Source organism: Trachurus trachurus, assembly GCF_905171665.1.
Source record: "Trachurus trachurus genome assembly, chromosome: 9".
Lineage (NCBI taxonomy): Eukaryota > Metazoa > Chordata > Actinopteri > Carangiformes > Carangidae > Trachurus > Trachurus trachurus.
Window position 1 is genome coordinate 37,229,418 of NC_139895.1, and position 22,922 is coordinate 37,252,339.

General features: G+C 42.1%; 1 protein-coding gene across 1 annotated transcript in view; it reads left to right on the plus strand.

Moving 5' to 3' along the window:
- The window catches only part of galnt9 (polypeptide N-acetylgalactosaminyltransferase 9), a gene marked incomplete at both ends in the record, with an annotated part of 103,809 nt that overhangs the window by 55,859 nt on the left and 25,028 nt on the right, over positions 1-22,922 (plus strand). The window contains one exon of the mRNA XM_083978409.1: positions 2,212-2,329. Coding sequence (XP_083834535.1) covers positions 2,212-2,329 — 118 coding nt within the window. The remainder of the gene's footprint in view (positions 1-2,211; positions 2,330-22,922) is intronic.

A 22,922-nucleotide genomic window follows, 5' to 3' on the forward strand; every position in this document is an offset into this window, starting at 1 on the left:
ATAATATCAATGAATTTGTTAGAAGAAACGTGTTTGTCAGCATGCTCACTTTCTTCATATCCTACTCTTGCTTTCTCGCTCTCTCTCCCTTTCACATAGGTCACTCAAATGACATTTAAAGCAGAAGTAAGCGGAATGTTTGTGTTAATAGAAGTCTTAAATAGTTATATCTTCCGACAGCAGTCACTTACGTATGGCGCTTTTCCACTACACTTTCACAGCACGGAACGGCACGGCTCGGTAAAGTTGCTTTTCCACTACAGCTGAGTTCTCTAGTACCTTCTCAGCGGGGGCGGGGGCAGCACGGGGGTGATCGCGGAGGCGATAGCGGGACTGCATTGTCCGTGTCTCTTTTTTCAATCCGCTCGTCAGCTCCAAACTCACTGGTCTGCACCTCGTTAACAGACCACAGTGTGGTTTTACACACAGCAACATTTAACTCAGGTGAACAAATAACAACAGTTTTGATACAGATCAGCTGGAGCTGTTGCCGCTCAGTTTTTTGAATTTCCGGGTTTGATTCTCATGTCGGACATAACGCTCGCGACTCTTCCAGTGACTCTGTCCAATCAGTGGAAGGCAGTCGGCTGACGTCACGTTATAGTATCGCTTCGGCTCGCTTGGAACCAGGGCTGAGGAGGGACTAAAAATGGTACCAGGTACCAGGTACTAGGGCTAGTGGAAAAGCAAAAAAAGTGGGCCGCGCCGCGCCGTGCCAGTGGAAAAGCGCCAATAGAGTGTTTGGTCTGTCAGTCACTCTGCTCTGCTGTAAGCCGAGGAGAAAACTTTCCTTGTATCCTACAACCTTTATCCAATGAGGAGAGAGAACGGCATAAAGGGGCGGTCCTCTCTGTGTGTGCAGCCAAGGGATGCGTGTGAATGTGGTGACGTAGGGACGAGGGCGGGGACTGCTAACTCCATCGGCTGACAAGAAGTTAGCCAAAACCACCGGATCGCTTACTTCTGCTTTAAATGTTGATGTCTTTTAAGCTATTTCCATCCCTGGGGGCAAAGTCACTTCACATAATCTGGGCAGCCTCCTGTATATAGTTCAGTAAAGGGTCATGAAAGAGGGTCAGTTGACTTTGTTTTAGTTTAGGAGATAGACCTCAATGTGAGCTAAACCTGCTTCTGTGCGTCCATCTGTATGGGGTGTAAAGGGGTAATATAGTGCTTTAAAACTGTCTTACAACTTTGCCTCCGTGGCAACAGGAGATTGGCAGGCTTGATACATCGAAATCCAGTAGGCTACCCCCACCCCTCACCCGCCACCCGCCACCCCCAACCAGTTCATTGTGATGAGATAAAAGACAGTTGTGTCTCAATTACAGTGGCTGCATTTTAAATTAAACTGGGTTGATGATGAATTTAGATTGTTTTCATTCATTCATACTTCTAACATTTCAACATTGTTAATCTGTCAAAGTATAGAGCCAATCTGGTCTCAATGTGAAGCACAAAGGAACAGTGAGAGGCTGATAACCGCAGCACATCACTCCTCTATATGGCTTCATCATATCTTAACCTTGTGTAAGAGTGTACAGCCTATTCTAAAGCAAGTGAATCAGATCCTCTGTATGTTGCACAAATGCATTCACCACAGTTCCTATTTTATCTCCAGGAAATTAGATTTTTACTCTTGATAAGTGATTATGAGATCCATTTGACCATTTACCATAGCTTTTTAGTGTATAAATGTACTTTGTAAGTTTTTTTTTTTAACCCATATAGCAGTAACTGTAACATACAGCTGTCAAAAGTTTGGACATACCTTTTCATTCAATGGTTTTAGGGTTAGGGGTTAGGGTTAGTTTAGTTTACTGTTATTACTTTCCACATTGTAGATTCATACTGAAGACATTAAAACTATGAAGGAACACATATGGAATTATGAAGTAAATACAAAAGTGTTAATTAAAACGAACATAACTACATAATTCCATCTGTGTTCCTTCATAGTTTTGATGTCTTCAGTATGAATCTGAATGCTGTATCCACACTTTTGACTGGTAGTTCATGTGGAATTCACACTAGGTTTACTGAATGGTAAAACCATCCTGAACAACAAGTTACTTTGATAGAATTTTTCCAAACTGATTCGGAAAACCCTTCCTTGATTGCATTGAATATTTCAGCCTTCTCTCTGATTGTATAAATATTTAGTTGCTGGATAGTAGTACTGAAAGTTACTCTCTCTCTCTGCTCACCCAGAACTCCAGCTATGATTGGCTGCTCCTTTGTGGTAGATCGGGAATACTTTGGCGAGATTGGTCTTCTGGATCCTGGCATGGAGGTCTACGGTGGAGAGAACATTGAGCTTGGCATGCGGGTAAGGACGACTACAACTTATTACCCAAGCTGCTGGTACAGTGATTTAAAATTAAAGGGGGGCTTTGATAGACAACTTGGGGGAAAAAAAGAAAATAAATGTTTTTTCGTTATAAAACTGAATGAAAATTAAGCAGGAGACTGAATTTGCTCTGAGAATTGCTTGTCTTTGATGGCCTTCCCTCAAAGCTGGATCGTTGTGTGTGCAATTGTACACCACACAAAAAGCCATAATTACAAATCCTATATATGTGGTAATATTTAGAGTCCTCATAGGAATGATTTGTGAAATCTATAGTCTGACTTTGGAATAGCTTATGATGAAATTCTCTTATGTTTCCCAGCTGGAGGGATACAGCTTAAGATACAAAACCCAGGGGCGTCAACAGAAGCCATGATTAAACTTTGCAAAATTTCTTAGATGGGAGTGGGGAAGAAAAAAATCCCCTTAATGCAAAATCTTCAGCCAACCCAAAGGCTCTAAATCCTGTATACGGAAAATGTAAATCTCTTTTGCTGCTGCTTTGAGTTGAATTTAACGCTTCATGTGAGCGAAGGGCTTGCTGAAGAATTGGTTAGCGTTTAAATTCAGAAAATGTTTCTCTCCAGCCAAGTGGAACCGTTCTGAATCTAAACGCACTCCTTGGGCTTATTGGAATGAGAAATGCTTGAAAGATCCCACTCCCTCATTTAACGTCGTCCCCACATCCATTTCAAAATCTCAAGATGGCTTCAACGACACCTCTGAAGTGTCGGCCGCCTTTGAAAAAGCACTTGAACCGGGGCTGGAGAATGGTTCTTGGTTTACAGATTGCTGCAGTGCTTTATTGAAGCCTGAGACGTTTATAGTTGTTGATGACCATTTCAGAGTCTCCTATTATTCCACACAGAGTGACTCTTCCACTACATCAATAGCATGTTTTTTCTTTAATAATGACACAACCGTCTAGCTTCTTGTGTCTTTATCTGATGGCTCTTTGGCCATTATCATAGAGTGATAACTCAGCATTATGTATTATGTGCCATGTGCCAGCTCACTCCCCAGAGGTTACACAGTGTTTTCTCATTCAGTGGAGCTGCTTATACGCACCTAACAAAGCATGCAAGCGAACTAGACAAGGTTCGTGGGGGGAGATCAATCCAGCTACAGCAGCTAAATAAAGTTAGAACAACTCTATTGAACTGTGTGATATAGTGTAACAGTGAACTTCTTTTTGGCTCACACTCACACATGCTCCTCACTGACTCCATCTCTTGCGAATATTTACTATACCTTTTTGACTCATTGAGTAAAGAGAATCTGCCTCTGCGTCTGCAAACACAATGCCGTCACAAATGCAATTACCTCTCCTCCTGTTTGCCCTGTCTATGTGAAAATGAAACACATGCCACAGAAAACGAGGCCATTCAGCACATGTACAAGCTTGAATAGGTCTGCAGTCAACAACCGGCTTCAACCATTCATATTGCACAGCCGCTAATGGAATGGAGATGGGCTTCTGGCGAATGGACGGCAATTACTCCTCTAAGGCTGCTGTGGCTCAGGCAGCTCATTGTGGTGCTGGCTGAGGAGTTGCCATTTGGGATAGGCTTGATTGACAAGAACATGTTTAACAATTAGCCCGGGCAGCTCACAATAGCTGAGCCTGCCCTGCACCATCTGACTACAGGGGGCTGATGAAAGGCAGGGTCCAGACAGAAAGGTTATGGTGTATTTATAATTTATTGAGAGTTGTGGCTTCTAAAGCTTTCTAAGGGTAAAAAGGCAGCCAGGATCCAAAGAGCCGGCCTCTTTTAGAAGCAGAAAGGAGGCTAGGATGTGCAACGCTGATTATATGTTACACAGCACTGTGTGGTGTTGTTTCCAAGGAAAAGCGCAGAATGAAACCAAAGCAAGGGAAAATAAATCATAGATTTCACTGCAGTTATCTGTTTGTTGAGGTGTGAAATAATTTACAGGGTTGGACCTTTTAAATAAAAAGAAATGAACAGAGAGGAGAGACAACTGCAGACACAAAGACAATGAATACGTAAAAGATGCTCCGAGCATGATGCAGTGAAGGGTAAATACATCACCTCAAGGCGTATTATGACATTTTTTAGGACTGAATATTTTTTATATTGTCATATAATTTATTCAAATATATAAGGTCAGACCGATACACCTAAAAAACAGAATAACAACAGAAAACAACATATGATGAGGAGATAGAGAGAGGGAAAATGGCATGGACTCTTCATTTGACATTTGAATAGAGTGCAACCTTCAAAATCATTCAAATACAACCAACTAGATGTATTCATATTATGATTCTGCAACATCTATGTACAAGTAACAAAAAAAATTGACATCTCCACCTGTGTAAATGATTATAAATATCCCAACAAGAATATCTGTGCAAACAGAGAAAAATGGTTACGGACAGAAATGATGAATTCTGCCAGAAGTGTCAATATGAGTTTATCTCCTAATGTGTCTCCCAACCCGCCTGTTCTTCTGCGTCTTTGCTGATATAGCATCTCAGGAGACTAGGACACTGGCTTTCATTTCAGAGCTCCTGCGGGCACGGCTTTTATCCTGTGATGTCTCTGTCCACAAGTACAACACTACATTGGATCTATCAGGGGTCAGCTGCTGCTCCTGCTGGACCCACTGAAGCCTGAGGTGGAGTGAGGTCTTTCTGTGTATTTAAATTACTCTAAAGTGGTGGAATGACAATCAGCTTCGCTTCACTGAACACACTGGTAAATAAACATTATCTGCTGCCGTTTTAGTGTCTCTTGTTTTTAAATGGACACAGTGATACCATTATATTTATGCAGACATTACCAGAGGCTATTGTTTATACAATATAATATCCTCTAATTTTCTTTTATAAAGTAAATGATTTCCCAAATCTCTGAAGCAACATTTAGACTCAGGATAAAAACAGGATTTACTGTCTTTAGAATTAAATGTAAATACTCCAATATATTGAGGCACATTTAAATGATGACAAAATGCATATTCTGCCTGAGTCATCAGGACTTCTATGACTTTGTCGTGTACAATGTAACAGTCACCACTCAAAACACATGGCCTGCACTGCCCAGCCTGGAAGGATCTGGTCTTTTTGAGTGTTTACCTGAAATGGATAGGCTGAGGCAGGAGCTGTACTACGATAAGATGGTTCTGGTTCTGGTTTTATGGTATGGGATGTTAAAGGGATAGTTCACCCAAAATTCAATTTTCTCATTATCTACTCACCCTCATGTTGACTAAGAGCTGTGAGAATTTTCAGAGTCCTCTGTGCCTTCTCTGAGTTACGGGGGGGAGGGGGTCCGCGTAGCAGTATTTGTCCATATAATGGTTGTCAATGGATACCAACTTTCTTCGTCCAAAAAGACACACCAATAAACATCCAAATACCTCCATAGTGCTCGTCTGTAATGTCCCATGGTATTGAAGCCCCAACATGAGAAATTGTTCCGCCGGTCAGTGCAAATCACGCGAGATTTGCACTGACACAGGAAGAGCAGTGAACCGAGACACTGGGAGCTTCCGCTACAAACAAGCTTAAAATATAGACTTATTTAATTAAATTTTTTTCAGAACAATTTCTCATGTCGGGGCTTCAATACAAGAGGGACATTACAGACGAGCAGTATGGAGGTATTTGGATGTTTTTTGGTGTGTCTTTTTGGAAGAAGAAAGTTGGTATCCATTGACAACCATTATATGGACAAATACTGCTGCACGGACCCCCCCCGTAACTCAGAGAAGGCACAGAGGATTCTGAAAATTCTCACAGCTCTTAGTTGACATGAGGGTGAGTAGATAATGAGTGAAATTTGAATTTTGGGTGAACTATCCCTTTAAATAGATGTTCATTATTTCTTTCACTCATGATGATAATTATATAAATTTTACACAAGTATTACTTTTCCAACAAGTAAACAAAATTCTAGCTTCTTATTTGTGTGTTGCGTCATGACAGTAGCAGGAGTACAAAATTAATTGGACATGATTAACATATTCAAATCAATACGCAAAACAATTATTAATTCTGACACACTCAATATGTTGTCTGACTATCAACCAAATTGTGGCAGGGCGTCTCTCCAAACTCCACAGGCAGGGTTGTAGCACGCAGCGGTCTCAGCTGTGGCGAGGCCCTGGGGGGAAACGTGTATCAGTCAGTCACCACTCGTACTGCAAACAGCAAGCACTGCACTCGGGTGAGATTGTAGCGCTGTTTATGGTTGTAATGATTCCAATTTGAGGTGGGGGTTGGCGAGAGCTTTTGTCAGTGTCAGACTCAAAGTGAGAGGCTGTGGCTATTTCCTGGAACCATGATGATGAGTACCACTGCAGACTGGGAAATTACAGGTAGAAAAGAATTTTTGTCACGCTGTTGCAACAGTTTTTTTTTTATGAAGACCTCATGTCTAACCCAGTGTAGCCACAAACTGATGATCACAATGGTGATTCCTGCTTTTCCCCTTTAATCCAAAGTCAGAATAGTTCAGTTTGGCCTACCTCTCTGTGACGTGTACTGATTCGATTGATACACTTTTCTGTCGGCCAGAACATGATGGGAACCTGATGTCTGCCAGAAAAAGGCTAATCTGAGCCTACATGGGTTTACCCACACAATATGCTCATGTGCTCACTTTGCCAGCAGTAAACGAAGCTGCCTTATGAAATCTCTCTCATTGTCATAACAGTCAAATCCATCAGTCCAAGAAACTCAAGAGTGCACTCGTGTGGTGGCCAGCTTGTTTCAGTGACAGTTATTAAACTCACCAGGAACTCCTCTCAGAAGTAATGAACCAAAAAATTATTCGATTTTTTTTTTTCTTCGAAGTCTCGTCTCAATAACCACCTGGGCTGGGCCTCGAGGCATCTGGTCATAATCTCTCTGTAGTGAGGAGAATAGAGCTAATTAAACTCTAGCAGTACAGCAGTACATGCAGCTACACAGGACTGGGACATAATTACACTTCACTTGGTCCCCTCTGCATCCCAGGCAGAGTTAATACAGTGTAGTGACAGTTTACTGGACAACAGCTCTCTATTATTTTGGGTGTCAATTTTAATATTCATCTGTTCTTTGTATATAATAACTGAAAATGTACCACTGAATGTACTTCACAGATGAAATACAAGTGGCCATTAGCAGGGATAGGACAGTTTTGTTCAGGATCATGTTGATGGTCAATCGGCTAGTCTATGGACGGCAGTATTTTGAATAGGCTGCAGTTGGTTTAGTTTGGCAGTGCCATGAACGCACCCTGAAGTCACATCACATGCTGCAGGTTGGAAAATTTACAACGGAACTTGTTGAAATTATGAAGAATATAAAATGATCTGGTGTAGATACTTAGAACAATCGTTTGGTCAGATTAGAAATTGATGATGATCATAAGAATATATTTTATAACAAATTTCTTGCAATCAATTTGTGATAATATAACTCATTATGTGAATGAGATGTTTTCAAAGATAAGTATTGGCAGGAATAGACTGTACTTGTTTTAAAGGGACAACGAGGAAGTTTCTCCATCGGCAGAACGAAAAATTCTGCAACAATAAAAAAGTCTCATTAATGTGGATGAATCTACATTACCCACACTTGTTAATGGGTCCATTTTCGATAAATATATCATTTTGTCTCTATCGAATTGCCGTTCATGGTCGGAACTACGACGGTATCTGATCGTCTTCGAACCTCTGACTTTCATTCTTGATGAATGAAAACATTCTTGGCAAGACGTCCGTATTGCGCCGGTCCAAGAATTTCACAGTGCGCGCGGAGGCTCATGGTAAATGTAGTATGAAAACACTTTGCTTTCCAAAACTCCTCGTTGTCCCTTTAAATCATTTTATAAATCATTTAAAATAATGGCATGATTATTGTTGGAAATAGGAGTGGGAGTGGGAACCCTGGTGAGGTTCTCAAACTGTTCTCCATGAGGCAGGAGGGGCAGAGTGAGTGATGGGAGGTGCAGCTGCACAAGGTGAGAGGAGCAGGTGCATACAGGTGTTCTGAAAATAGGACAGAAACAGGAGGTGTATTATTGTAGCTGCTATATGCTATGCTTTGACTCACACAGCCAAAGATTGTCTCCGAAGTAGCTGTGACAAATAACTCATGGAGTCAGCTCAGGTGCTTTAAATGTCCTCAGTTACCAATTACCACAATTTGTGTCAAACACCCACCTCCTCCTCAGAGTCCTAATTCTGTCCAATATGAACACACAGTGGTGATACTCACATTTGTAAGACTCAGCTTGACCTACACTCTCTGATAATACCATTATTTTAGATGTCCAGTGTGAATTAAGGTCTATAAAACTGCTTTGAAAAAAACAGATGTTTCTTTTAACTCGCCTTTGAGTTTTTTTTCAGTATCAAAGTAAGTAATCCAATGATAGCAGTGGAAATGAATTATCTGTTTAGTAGGATGCATCAATTACCAGGAGCCTTACAGTATGCTGCATCTTATGCCACCCACTACTCGCATATCACAGTCCTCCATCTTTTTTTCCAGATGGTAACTTTTCTTCAAGCGGAAAAAAAGAAGGAAAAAAAAAATAGAAACTATGTACTGAAGATGAGTCACTAAGCATTATTTCAGGCAGCAAAATAACAGGTGCTGCTTCAAAGAAGTTGGTAGAGAAAGTCAGATGTTGCTTTTAGTTTATTTTTGGAAACATCTGCCCCATTGATATAAATATGAAACCTGGACACTTCAACACAGTTGATTAACCCCACGAGCCATCTGGATTTGTAGATACAAATAGATATAAAGGGAAGTGTTTGCTCGTTCAATAAGATTACAATACATTTTCTTATCACCTCTCCATACAGTGTATTTCACTGACGAGAGAATCTGATCATTTAAGACTTTGTTGTGCTCAAATGACAATTTAACAATTACTTATTATAAGCTACACTCATCCTAGAATAAACATTGTTTCTTAACCTAGAAAAAAAAGATTATGTAAGGTTCATCCTGCTACACTTTGGTGCCCTCTGCCCCTGTAAAATCCTGTTTATACCATCTGTCTAATAACAATCATGAACACAATGGTGTTAGATTCATCAGGTTGCTGTCGACTTTGTGAATTAACAGAGTACATGTTAATGTCATCTGCAGGCTACACCGAGCTATCATGCACCGCTTCAATAAACCCAGAGTGAGTCTCTCACTGATAAGCTCAGTTCCTGTGGGAACAACAACGCCCCCCCTCTGTCCATTCATTGCATATGACACCCACAATTATCTGCTGGGTAATGGATGCGGGGTTTGTGCGTTTTCGGTCGAGGGTCCAGCGTACAGGAACACTGCGATCATGCCGTAAGCATTTCACACAGCGCCCGGCCGAACCTCTGTGCTGCTCGCCTTGGACACCTCCTCCTGCCTGCAGCCCTCCACAGTGGAAGCAGTCACCTTGAAAAGGGCAGGAACGTCGTTATGAGGCAGCATCAAGCCCCAGCCATCTGTGGACACCAGCCATTTTGGCAGCTTTAAAATCACAAGCGTGCCCATGTCCATCAAGCAGCAAATGACAGTGGCTGTTTCCCATATGTTAGTCCCTTCCAACAAAAAGAGTCGTTCCGAAGATGAGGACAAATCTTAGGCCTCTGTGGAGCTCTGATATTACACTAAAACAAATAGAAACAGATTAACATGGAGAGGTATTGGATAAATGCCATAATGAGAAAAGCTGTAGCGGCCTATGGACCAGACACCACGTACAGCAACAAACAATGCACAATACAATGTCATTCATTGCCTTCTGCACATGTAACCACAGTTGAAATGTCCTCACTTAAAGCATTTGAGTCTGGGCACATCTTAAGTGTGTTCTTCTGGCATCTCCTTTTAAGGAAACACAATTTAAAGGAGACATGTTATGTCCTCTTTCCACAAATTAAAATTGTTCCCAGGTGTCTTAAAGACATGTCTGTGACATGCTTTGGTCAAAATACCCCAAGGAATGAGGTGTACAGAATGGCTGGTTTCAGTGCCTGTCCCTTTAAATGCAAATGAACCACTGCTTCTACTGCCCCGCCCACCCCTTCTACAGGTACCAGGTAGGGGTGGTATTATGCAAATTCAGGCTGTTGTTTAAAAACCTGTTGCATGGTTTGTTGTGGTTGAGTTAGTCTGGAGCTTGTTTGGTTTGAACGTTACTTTAATCGAAACTGTGCTTGATGTTAGGCTCTCTGTAGTAAATCTTAACTGTGACCCTGCTCTGTTCCTCAACACATGCTTGGTAAATGACTGATTCATCCTCTCACAACATTATCCAGCCACAGCACTGGAGGGACCATCTGCTCTCTATCAATAAAGCGTAAAGGTAACAATAGCATCGGATATTGATTGGGCGTTTGTCTTTTTCGATGCCTGAATTATTTAGTGACTGAATCAATCCGTTGGGGCTTTATAGACTCAGGTTTAGTTACTCCATGGTTCATTACTGTACATTCCAGCCTGCATCTGTCTCAGGAAGGACGGACGAGCGGGAAACGCTGCAGCTGTAGGACTTCTGTGAGCAACGCTCAGATCAGGTATTGTTTCAGAGGAATTACTGAAGGACTTGGTGCCGACATATGGCAAAGTAGATCAGCTCTGCATATTCTTCTTGTGTTGTGGAATTAACCGTAAGGTTGGAATTCAATCAACTGACATAATGAAACATGCTCATGGTTTGCATTTATGCATCGGCATGCTCTGTGCATACATAATTCAAGACTTATATTGTCTTGTTGTTAGGAATGGCCCAGCTGATCCAGACTATGGGCCCTAGTCTCGTAGACCGCGCAAAGTCTAAGTGCAGCGCAGCTTCGCCACGCCAACGGGGCTGGACCAGGTCCATTTCGCAAGATTGGTGGGCCGCGCAGTCAGACTTAGACCAGCGTAAACCCTCCCCTCTTCCCTCCCACCGGCGCAAACGGCGAAGAGGGAGGAGACAGGGCGGGAGGGAGACAGGAGGAGGAGAGAAAGGCGTGGAGTGGGTTTGACACAGCCGAGTCAGATCTTCACCAATCAAATGAGCTCCTCTCCTCACCTTTAACTGCGCGGAGGGCGATGCGCGCTGCAAGTTTGTCATTTTATACTTGGACATGGACGGAGGAAACAGCGACGCCAGAGGCCGAACCTCTCCCCGGAGGAAACAGCTGTTTCCCCGGAGGTCCGAGCTCAGAGTGACCAATAATGAGTTTACTAATAATAATACAAATATCCTTAATCAGGTTTGATCTGATACACTGAGAACCCCTGCCCGATGTAAGAAACAACAACTAATAAACTAATAAAGAAACTCACATTTATTCAAACCGTGTGTATCCTCCTCTCTCTCTCTCTCTCTGTCCTCCTCTCTCTCTCTCTCTGTCCTCCTCTCTCTCTCTCTCTCTCTCTCTCTGTCCGTCTCTTTTTTTCTCTTTTTTCTCTGTGATAGAGATGCTGAGTATAGGCTATATACTGGACTAAGAGAGATGAAGATTTGTGTTTTGTTTTTCATTACGGCTGCCTGATGCGGTCGCTCGCGCTATGAATTAATAAGTAAATAAATAAATAAAGCGATCATCACAAGGGCAGAGTGGTATCTCAACACGGCAGCGACATGCAGTCATCCACCCTCAGTCCTGCTTGGGACATCCACAGCTGCTTTTCAGTGCCAGTTCGTCCCTGCTGTGTTAATTCAGGTGGAGTTTCCATTACGCGTGCCACAGCCTTTGATCTCTGCTTTGATCTGACGTCAGATGTGACGGGACAATCTATATAGATATAAATTCACGTGTTGATTCCATTAGTTGCATTAAATAGTGGTTATTGTGGATATTTATTGCATTGAAATGTGTCTGGAACTGTGGAGATCTGCCTGTGAGGTCTTGGTGACGTGTGTGCACTGCAGGTCAGTCAGCCAAACTTCCACTGCACCTGCTGCGCTTCGCCCTGCGCTGAGATTAGACCTGGTTGGAGGTGGCGAGCTTTCAGCGCAACCCCGGCGAGACATTTTCGCACAAAACTTCCACTGCACCAAGCTGAATCTGTGACGCCTCCCCCTGCTGCGCCGCCACGCCTATCTCAGCGCAGCGCGATCTGCCAATCTTCCAATCTGACTTTGCGCTCGGCTGCGCTGGTCGAAACTTGCATTAGACCGGCTGCGCTACCTTGCGCTACCTGCGCTGCGCCAGCAAACTAGGGCCCTATATCTGTAATTTACGGCTCAACAGATTGTGTGTTTAGATAGCATACCTTACCGTTTAACAATGACATGTGGCATACTTCTCAGCCTGCAATGGCTTTGGAAGGATGACATGACTTTCTGAGCATCCGTTTACCTCTGAGAGTTGCTGCTTTGGTGTTCAGGGCCAGAGGGATAAGTAATTAGACAGACCTTGTCAGCTTGCCTATTATCCATGTGAATCATAAACTTCATTAAAAACCCCTTTCATGAGTGACTGCAGATACTCCCACCTTAATTTGAGCACATTTTGACAAGGTAATTAAGAACATTTCAGATGAATTGTAAGTTCCACATCCTGCTATTCAAGACAATTGACTTTTATGGAGAAGCATCCAAAGCTCCCTCTGAGGACAATGTCATCACCAGGAGATACAGTGATGCTTAACAAGCACAGATTGGCTCATCCCATCCATTATCTGAGCATTAGTTAATCTGCGCACGTAATTGCCTCCGACTCTGCCTGAAAACGTGAAATGATCTGACAAGGCCCGAGTATTTGAAGAGGGCTAGCACGTACACATTTGGCCTCACCGGCAAAATGGGAAGCATATCAAAGATGAAGGGCAGCGACTGGGTGGAATTTGCTTTTAACAAGCACACTTAAAAGAGCCTCAGCATCTATCGGTCTCTCCATCAACATCCTCTTTTTTATGGATGTGTGAGGGGGAGGCGCAGGGAAAGAAGGCATGAAATGAAGTGATGGGCCATGGGGAGTGGCTCAGAAGCAGCCCCTCAATGGAGGAGGGGGCCTTCAGTTCCCAGCTTTGAATCATCACTCATCATCACACAAGACTTGAGAGGGAGGAAAGGAGGGGAAGGGGAGGGGAGCATGGTGATGTTTCTGTCCAGTGTGAGATATCGACCATCCGGGGAACATGTTTTTAAATGCAGATGTCCGCAGAAAGTCATCAACAGGGAGATGTTTACACCAGGAGTGGGTAGAAAGCACACAAATCTTAAAGACATCTTGGTTTGACATCTTGGGAAATATCCTCGTTGCCTTCGTTGCTTAAGGAGTCAGATGAAAAGATTGATACCACTCATCTCTGCTGTAAATATGAAGTGATGTTGATAAATATGAAGTAAAAGCACAAATTCTATCGTCATGGTTTTCTGTATGTAAAGAGCAATGGGTGTTTTATTTTGTGAAAGTAACCGGAAGTGCGTTGGTCACAACGGCTAGCTTGAGTAGCGCTGAATTCGTCCGAACAAAACAGCTGGTATTTTGACAAATTAACGACACACTGCTGATCTAAACAGCTACTTTCTCGCCTAAAAATGTTTGAAATGTTGATAAAGTGATATATTTACAGAGTTTAGAGCTAAAATGAAATCAGCTTGTGACTGCTAATTTCAGCTCGGGTAGGAGGCAGGCTAACACTACCCATACACTTCCAGCGTTTGAGCTAAGCTAATTACAAGCGATACGGCTCTACCAGTGGCGGCCTTAGACATCTGGGGGCCCGTTTCAATATTTCATATGAGGCCCTACCCTGTTAAACATAAAATCAGGGGCGGACTGGCCATCTGTACGTTCTGGAGAATACCAGAACGGCCGGTACGGCAGGACGGCCGCCGCCGGCCGCTGCGCAGCCGTCACAGTTTTTTTTTTCTCTTGCTTATCATCTACTGTTGTTCCATGTCCAGACCAATAGGTGGCAACAACGCGCCTGCAGCCACATAGATGCGCAAGCTCACTCGTCACTCAGCCGTTGACGGGGAGGTATTGGTGTTCCGTGTAGTTCAACTGGTAGCGCACCTTCCCTGTTGACCAAAACTCTTGCTCCTGTGTGGGATCGAATCCCTCCATAACCGTCTGAGTTTGGATAATGCATTTTCTTTCCCCATCATTATGATCACTCTGTCAAAGTTAAAGCGGTAACGCGAAATGCTTTTAACGCTTTTACCGCTTCGACTAGCAATTGTTTTTTTTTTGTTTTTTTTCCCCAATCGCCTGTTCATTCAGCCTGGGGAGGGAGATGAGAGGGGGAGGGGGGGTGGCGCAGTCTTAGTTATAATGTTACAGAAAACCTGCATGTTTTTTCTCCTCATGTTCCTACACTAAAGAACCTGTTCTTCTTATCACCAAACGAGGCTGCTCTCCCTCTGTCAGCTGATTTTTAAATACCACGAATGGAAAGCATAAGAAACGTCCAGATCTGGATGTTCCTTATGCTTTCCATTCATATTGCTGTTATTTCAAGCAATATATATATATATATATATATATATATATATATATATATATATATATGTGTGTGTATAATGTGTGGCCTCTCTCTGTCAAAAATGCCAGGGCCTATTTTCTGTCCCAGTCCGCCACTGCATAAAATTATTTGCCAGCTATGTGCCCATGTGTCGCTGATGCTTTAAACCAACACTAAGGAACTTTTCAACCTTCATAAAATATTTTCATAACTTTTGTGATGATACATCGACTTACAACAAGTTGAATGACACCTCTGTCGTGGTCTGAGGGGGTCTGTATCTCTTTCTCTGGCACTAAGCAGCTTTGAGGAGCATGGTAGGAACCCGGCTCTCACTTAAGTTTCACTTTCACTTTTGCGAGTCACAACAAGGAGGGAACAGGCAAAACGGCACTTTAGCAATGGATTATGTTTGTGTTTTCACTTTGAAATGATCCACTGGAAACAGAAACTTAGTTTTGATGTCTTCTGTTAATTTTAATGCAGGATATTTAGAGTCTTCCTTCAGGCAAAACACTACCGCTTTGGTCCACAGGCACCGCCAAACTCAACCAAAACTGAAAGTTCTTTAGTACTGCTTTAAACCCTAAAAGGACGCAGTTAACGCACTATCCATGCATCCCAGGTACGCACAACATCAAGTGTTAAAATCACTATCAGGGCAAGAAACCAGGACTTAGCAGAAAAAACGAGGACTGAAGTTGGTTTTCATCAAAAAGCTAAATCATTATGTACATTTTCAGACATGAACAGGAATCTTAACACAATCAAAAACTACAGGCTTTAACAACATTCTGAATTTAAATTGGCAACAAAAGTAATGAGAGCAAAGTGCTCCGCGTTATTTCAGCACCACGACCACGGACAAGTAAAGGACGAGACATGCGGACAGACAGACGTCTACAGGTGCTGATCCTGCCGGTGCTGCGGTGCTGGAGCAGCAGACAGACAGATGTCTCCTCCATTAGTAAAATCTGTAAATAAGCTGCCAATAATATCACATTTTAGTTGTGCTCTCGCTGTGTTTTATGTCTGTGTTAAGTTAGGACGTACTCATAGATCGCCTGTTTGGAGGCATTTTAACCCGAGGAAAAAAAGAAAAGAGGAGGAAAGTGATTGACAGACGTCAATCATCAGGTTACGCAACTGGGCGCACATCAGGAGGAAAGCAGGAAAAACAAAAGGACATTAGAAACGCTAAGAGAAAATGAATAATACTGGGAGAAGGAAAACGAGGGTCTGTTGATAGTTTGCGGGCCGTTTTCAAAGCCTATACGTTGTTATTGATATTTCCTGCCGTATTATTAATCAGGAGCGATTAGTAGGCTACTGTTGCGGTGTGGCATGACACGCGCATCAGTGGTTGTAGAGCGGATCAGGGGTCGAGTGTGTGACCGCACGGTGGACAGAGCTGTTTGTGTGTGTGGTGGATGTAGGCCTGTGTGTGTGTATGTTAAGGTGAAATCTAGGTGATGAATTATTGTACTGTCTTTTACTTGGTGGCTGGCAGCTGGGGGCCCCCCTGGTGGCTGGGGCCCGTTTCAATTGAAACGGTTGAAACATAGGTAAGGCCGCCTATGGGCTCTACCTCCCTTGTTACAGTACTGCACTCGAAAGGATGGTGTCTATCTGCTTGTCATGGACTCGGGAGTGAGGCAAGACACGAAAAAAAATGTTGGCGTATCCCTTTAAAAGCTATAATTTGGGAGACAGTCAAAAATAAAATAAATAAATGATTGAAAGCTCTACAGCTCATTAATTGGGATGTAACGTATTATTTGTTTCCAGTGTAAATACATGTTGTGGTTTTATTTCAATTAGTGGGATCTGGGGGTGCTGGTGACGGGATTATGTCAGCTTTGGACAGAGGTGGGTTTGCTGTTTTACTTGTTAAAAATGAAGGTGTGTGGAGGCTATTACAAGCTCATTCAAGCTGCAGCACATGAGTCAAATGTGCATTAAATAAGAGATTGAGATCAGGCTCACTGAACACACAATGACTCTGTGACTCAGGCTGTGCTGTGCTAGATGCTCAGATTTCACCACTGCTCCAACACACACTGTTCATTTGGAATACTGTCATTAAAACTTGTTTTTGCCTTGACTTGACTTACAGGAAACTTTCGTAATCATATCTTCTTTTTTTTTACATAACCCTTCAAATACCAATGGCAACATCTTGCTTCATCACAGGAGGGAGGCTGACATCCCCTCAGAGCTGTAATCCATGTGATAAAAACAAATGGCACCAAAATTACTGCTGGAAATGGATTGATGTCACTAGAGTAAAAGCTTGTAGTGTCAACAGTGTGAGTGTTCGTCCTTCGCATTATAATGTTGGCTCTGTATTTCTCTGTTGATATTCTTCTCACTCACCCAGGAGCTTTGAAAAATGACTTGCTTCCATGTGATATTCACAGCTCTCAGATCTGGAAATTAATGTTGGTGTGAATAAATATTGTTGAGATAGTGACACAGAGCTGGTTCTAAATAAGGAAAAAGGGCAGTTCCCTGTTGTTTTACTATATATGCTGCCCTCTTTGTGTTTATTAATAATCTTTTCAGAATTCAATGCTTCAGAACATCACAGGGAGATCACACAGGGTCCATTTCATATTTGTTGTAATGTTTTAATGTCTTCCTCTCCACAAAAAAAAAGATAAGATATAAGCACGCAGTCTGGTTAGCCTATGCCCTTAATCAGCATTTCCTGGCATTCCTTTGAAATGGGTGACACGCTTGGATATTATGCTGCAAAAAGGCATCCCATGGGTATAGCGATTGCAGAGTGAAGAGCATTTCAATTAAAAACAGGGACGTGTACAATTCCCCAGACGCTTCCGAGCTCACACAACTCATTATCTCAAGTGCATACAGCTAGTATGGGGATGGCTGTCTTCTGAGTTGACTGTGAACATTTCAGCGTGCAGTCCTGTGTCACAGGTGTGCATGTCAATCAACTTGACTTCACTCAGAATACATAAAGTGATCTTGTTTAGACTTCTAATGTTTTATCATCTTTCAAGATGGCAGGTAGTGTAATGCACTCTGATGTAAGGGGGAGGGGCTGTGTAGTAATATCCATTTCCCTCCACTTCCACTGCACATCTTATTAGTGTGTAGCCATAGTTCTGATGCAGTATCTTTTTTTAATGAAAATGAAATATTTAAGTCATATGTAATAAGAGCATATACACATGTGTAATTGCAAGGAGATTTTTGTTGGTATTCATAGAGCAGTGGTGTGATCAACACCTACTAGATGCTATGCGGTAGCTTATAGGACATAAACTGTCCTGGCTCTAGTGTTCAAATACCAGAACCGTAACTGCTGAATTAAAGTGTGGCCATAATGTGACTTTATGTGACTTTATTTTCAAAGGATAGCCTCTTGAGATGTGCCATCTCATTTTCGAGGGGGTCCCTATAAACAACAAAAATACAAAACAAAAGTTCAGTCATACAGGTTCATAATAGAAAGTGAACACAAAACATGATACAATAAAGAGACACAGATGCGCATTCACACACACACTCACACACTACAGTGCTCCACCGATCCTAGCCCCCTCCCCCCGCACGCACGCACACACACACACACACACACACACACACACACACACACACACACACACACACACACACACACACTGGCAAAAATAAATAAATAAAATAAAATAATTACCCCTCACTAACGCTCTGCAGTAATACATAATACGGTGGGCCTGTGTACACATAAGCACACATTCACACAGAGTACTTATACATGCACATACGTACATACATCAGAAACAAGAGCAGGATGTTTGGAGGTGAGTAAACAGTGAGGATTTAAAGAGATGGAAAGAGGATATTGACCTAATTGAGCAATTCCAGTCTGCTGGGGCTTTAAATTTAAATGCACGTCGACCAGAAAGAAAAGTTGATCAGTATGCCTATATTGTATTGTTTCAGATATGGAGGGAAATTGAGGTAGTTGCCCTAAAAATAAATAATAATCAGTGAACATGCCTTCTGGACTTGGGGGGCCAACCAGTTCAAAGACTGCTAATCATTTCTGAATGCAGATGTCACACTGCAGGATGATGATGTGTTCTGGTTTTAAAATATAACTTGTGAACTCAACTTGCTACTGAATATTTACAAAAAAAGAATCGATAGTTTGGTTTATTTCCTTATAAAATATGAAAATATAAAATCCTTTTAATGTTTAATGTTTGACACTCAGACAGAGTCAGTAGAGTTGCCTAACGTTTCCCTATAGTCACCACTCAAGCTGAAAGGCAAACTATATAAAAGTAGCTGTTTGAAAGTAACAGTTTGAAAGTAGAGTTATGACATTAATTCCCAGCGTTCCACCAACAGTATGGTAATCACACAGAAGTAATTATCTTATGTCCCCTATTAACAAATGACAGGAGAAGTGTAATGCACTTGTATGATGCTCTGTGGAAGTATTTCAAGCAAGTAGTTTGATTGGCAGTCGATTAATGCCACCCTGTGAACCAGAGAGGCTACAATATATCACTTTCCGACACCTAGGATAGGGGCTTCTTTCTTTTGTCACGCTGTTAATAGTTGTCAAAGTTCAGTTCAATTTGATATGTTTTTAAAAAAAAACTTTTAAAAGGAGCTAGCAACTGTAACTTGAATAAGGATAATGGGAAAGCAGTCATGACAGTAGAAGAAGTGACCTGTCAGTGGTGCCAAGACTAAAAATAAATGTAATCATGCAGAATTGCTTCTCTATTGATGAATCACAGATACAAGCATTTATGTGTCATGTATCGGTGCCACCATGACTCTGAAACCGTCAATAATCTGATGTGTGTGATTGTCCATAGGAAGAAACCATTAGCTGAAGCATTGATTTTCCGTGTGTGCGAGTGATGCATTTGTTAAAAGGCTCATTATGACAAGAACACAATGAAACGGGGCAGTTTGAACTCGCTATTCATCTCTAAACAAAAAATCTTCTACTGTATATGCAGACGTTGGGTGAGAAAGGAACATGGAGATTTTAAAGGTGTCAAATATCACAGCAGAAAGAGACACAGAAACATCAGTTTGACACAGTTGGTGTAGTGTCTCTGAATGCTCTGATCGATACAGCCCCCATGAACCACTCAGTGACTCCACATGATCCGTCTTTGAGTTATGTTCAGAATGAAATCCTGTCTTCCTTTGTTCCTATTTGCACCTGAAGAAGACCAACCAGTTGAAACGTTGTGTGTGCAAATAAAGTAGTAATCTTTTTGTGGCTCCCAGTGTGCGGGCATACCCCCTCTCTTTTTTCTATGGCATTTTTATATTGCCCTGCACCTAAAAAAGCTGTGATGTGTGTATTAAAAACCCTCTTTTTGCTCAGAATGAAATCCCCCACACATCTTCACACTTATCTGTTTGTAGCTGAGCTGTTTCAAGTCATTCACAGAATAGCTGACACAAATCTAGATGAACTCTGGTTGACCCCAGGCTATTCCTATATGCAAACCTGAGGCTTCTGTTTGCTGCTGCAGGATCATTTTCCAGACAGATACATCAGCTGTCGAGGCAGGAAGAGGCCTAATGTGAAGTCTGTGTGACCTCGGCGCACCCCTTCATCATCTCATCTGGGTTTTTAGCGGCTCACTAGCTCATTCTGCTCTGCCCTATTTTCCATTTTGACCACTGATGGAGAAAATGCCTAATTGGTAGTAATCACCCTAGCAGTTTCACTAAAGGTTGCACTGATAGGATTGAATATGAGAGGCTACTTTCAAGGGCCCTAAGGGTGCCAGGATACTTCAGCAGAAGTGCTTTTTGGAAGTTCAAACGGCGTCTGAATCATTCTCCCCCTACCTCCTCTTCCTCTTCCTCCTCCTCTTCCTCCTCTTCCTCTCCCTCTTCCCCCACAACTCTCAAATGTCAGAATTGGAGAAGGAACAGTGTCTGACAATCTCAATTACTCTCAGAAACCAGCAATCTGACCATCTTTACACAGCCACATACAGTATCTCTGTCACTTTTTTGTGTGCACTGATGCACAAGGGACCATTTCATATGTCCAGTCGAAAACTCAGAACTGCTGGCAACATCGGGATTTCAAAAGGCAGGAAGTCGTTTTACTAGGTAGTTGACCATTATCATGTGCACATGTGCAGGCACTCTTTCATTTCCTTCACTGGGTGTCATGCAGCCATGCAGAAGCAAAGCCGTTTTGCTAACCTATGATATATTGCATGAGAATTAGCTAAATGACTGAGCAACAGGAAGTACAGTTAAGATGCCATCAGGAAAGCTGGATTCAGTTTCTAATGTGAGCATAGTTAACAGTTCTGGTGGATAATAATATCATTCTAATCTGATATTAAGCGTGGTCTCTGTGGTTAGTAGATGATTGAATGAGAGTATATTTCTTTTACCATGAAACTAGTGAAGATCTAAAATCCAAGGCCAGTCTAACCACCAGTCAGAAGCCTCCATGTGCTGTATTTTCCCACTCTATTGATTGCAGTGTGTAATGGCGTTGATGCAAACCTGTTTACTGCTGTTAATAGCTTTTATGATTTTTATGGCTGATGTTTTCTGTAGCCCCGTGGAACTTATCATGCAAATGGTCCAGCTGCAATTAACTAACTGCATGTACAGAGACAATTAAATTAAATTAGCAATTACATTACCACTACATCAAAGTGCTTTGTGTTAAGTGCTTCCTCTTAATGATGCAGGCTGCAGTTTTATGAAGGGTCAGTGCCAAATGGACTTTCCAAAAATGCAGTCCCGAGTACCTGTGTGTGGGATGTCATAAGAGGCAGATGATAAATCTTATTTGGTATTTAAATTTTATTATATTTCCATAATGTCCCATTATTTAAAGGGCCAGTAACCTGCAGTGTGTCACCTGCATTTGCAACACTTTACCTTTTCTATTTCACAGATTTTTCCATTCACACATTAATTTTCTGTCTGTAGAAGCTTTTGTTGAATGCTAATTTATAAAAAAAAGAAAAAGAAAAACCTAACCCTAACCCTAACCCCAACCCCGTAAATGTTCCACGTTTAATACTTCATCAGTTTGCAAGAAGACAACATAAAGTGAGACATTGTCATTAGCATAGGTGCATTCAGCATGTCAATACATTTTCCGGTGTGAGCATTACAGCACAATTTTTTTTTTTCATGGTTGCCCCAAATGAAGGAAATCTGACATTTGGTCTGGTTTGTTCTGCTAATGCTCTGGCTGAAGCCTGAGCTGTCCTTGTATGTAACACAAACACCATAAGAGCTAGCAGTCTGCTGAGTGCCACCTGTTTCTCCTCCAAATCATCAGATCACTCATTCTCTCGCATGTTGAAAAAAGTCACTGCAGCATCGATGATCCTCAAAGACAGAGCTGACTCCCTGCAGATGTTTTTGTAACAGGTTGTTTGCTGTTAAATTAGGGAAGAAATGATCCCCAGCCTCCCCCATCTCCCTCCCTGTTGTATCGTTAGTGGTTTGTGATTAGCTTTTCACATCAGTAGATCTCTTAACTCGGAGAATAAAGGTGAGAATGTAACCACATGTTCCCCGTTGCACTGAAACAGTCTCTCGCACCTGTGGGGAAACACATTGAGGACGGATGGCAGAGTCCACTGTGGTGTGTACAGAATGAGCACAAACCCCAATACAACAAACTGCGTACAAGTATTTACTGTTTGCATGGAAAGACACTCCCAGGATTCGTAAGATCCTAAGAGATGGACCCTTACAATCTGTATCAAAAGCTTATGAGATGATGTCTGTTGAAATGAAGCTCTAGTCTGAGTTATTTGATGTTGGGTTCTTATCCAAGATCAGTTTATTACCGGCAGTAGGTCTGGGTTGGTGGAGAGGCTGGCAACAGCACTGGCACCGCTGAGCAATGTACTGCTGAGGAAGAGAGCAGCAAAAAAAAAGAAGAAGGATTTTAGCCACAAAGAAAGGTGATATTATGAATGTCCACCTCTTCATTTTGCTGTCAGACAGTGCTTTGAATCAAACTGCTGCTGGTCTGATATTATCTCTAAAAGGCTAAAATGTAAATTTTCTATGTCTCCACACCACGGTTGTTCATCTGTCCCTGTCACTGTTCTTCTCCTGGACACAATATCTCAGTAACACTTTAACAGAACATCTTCAGAT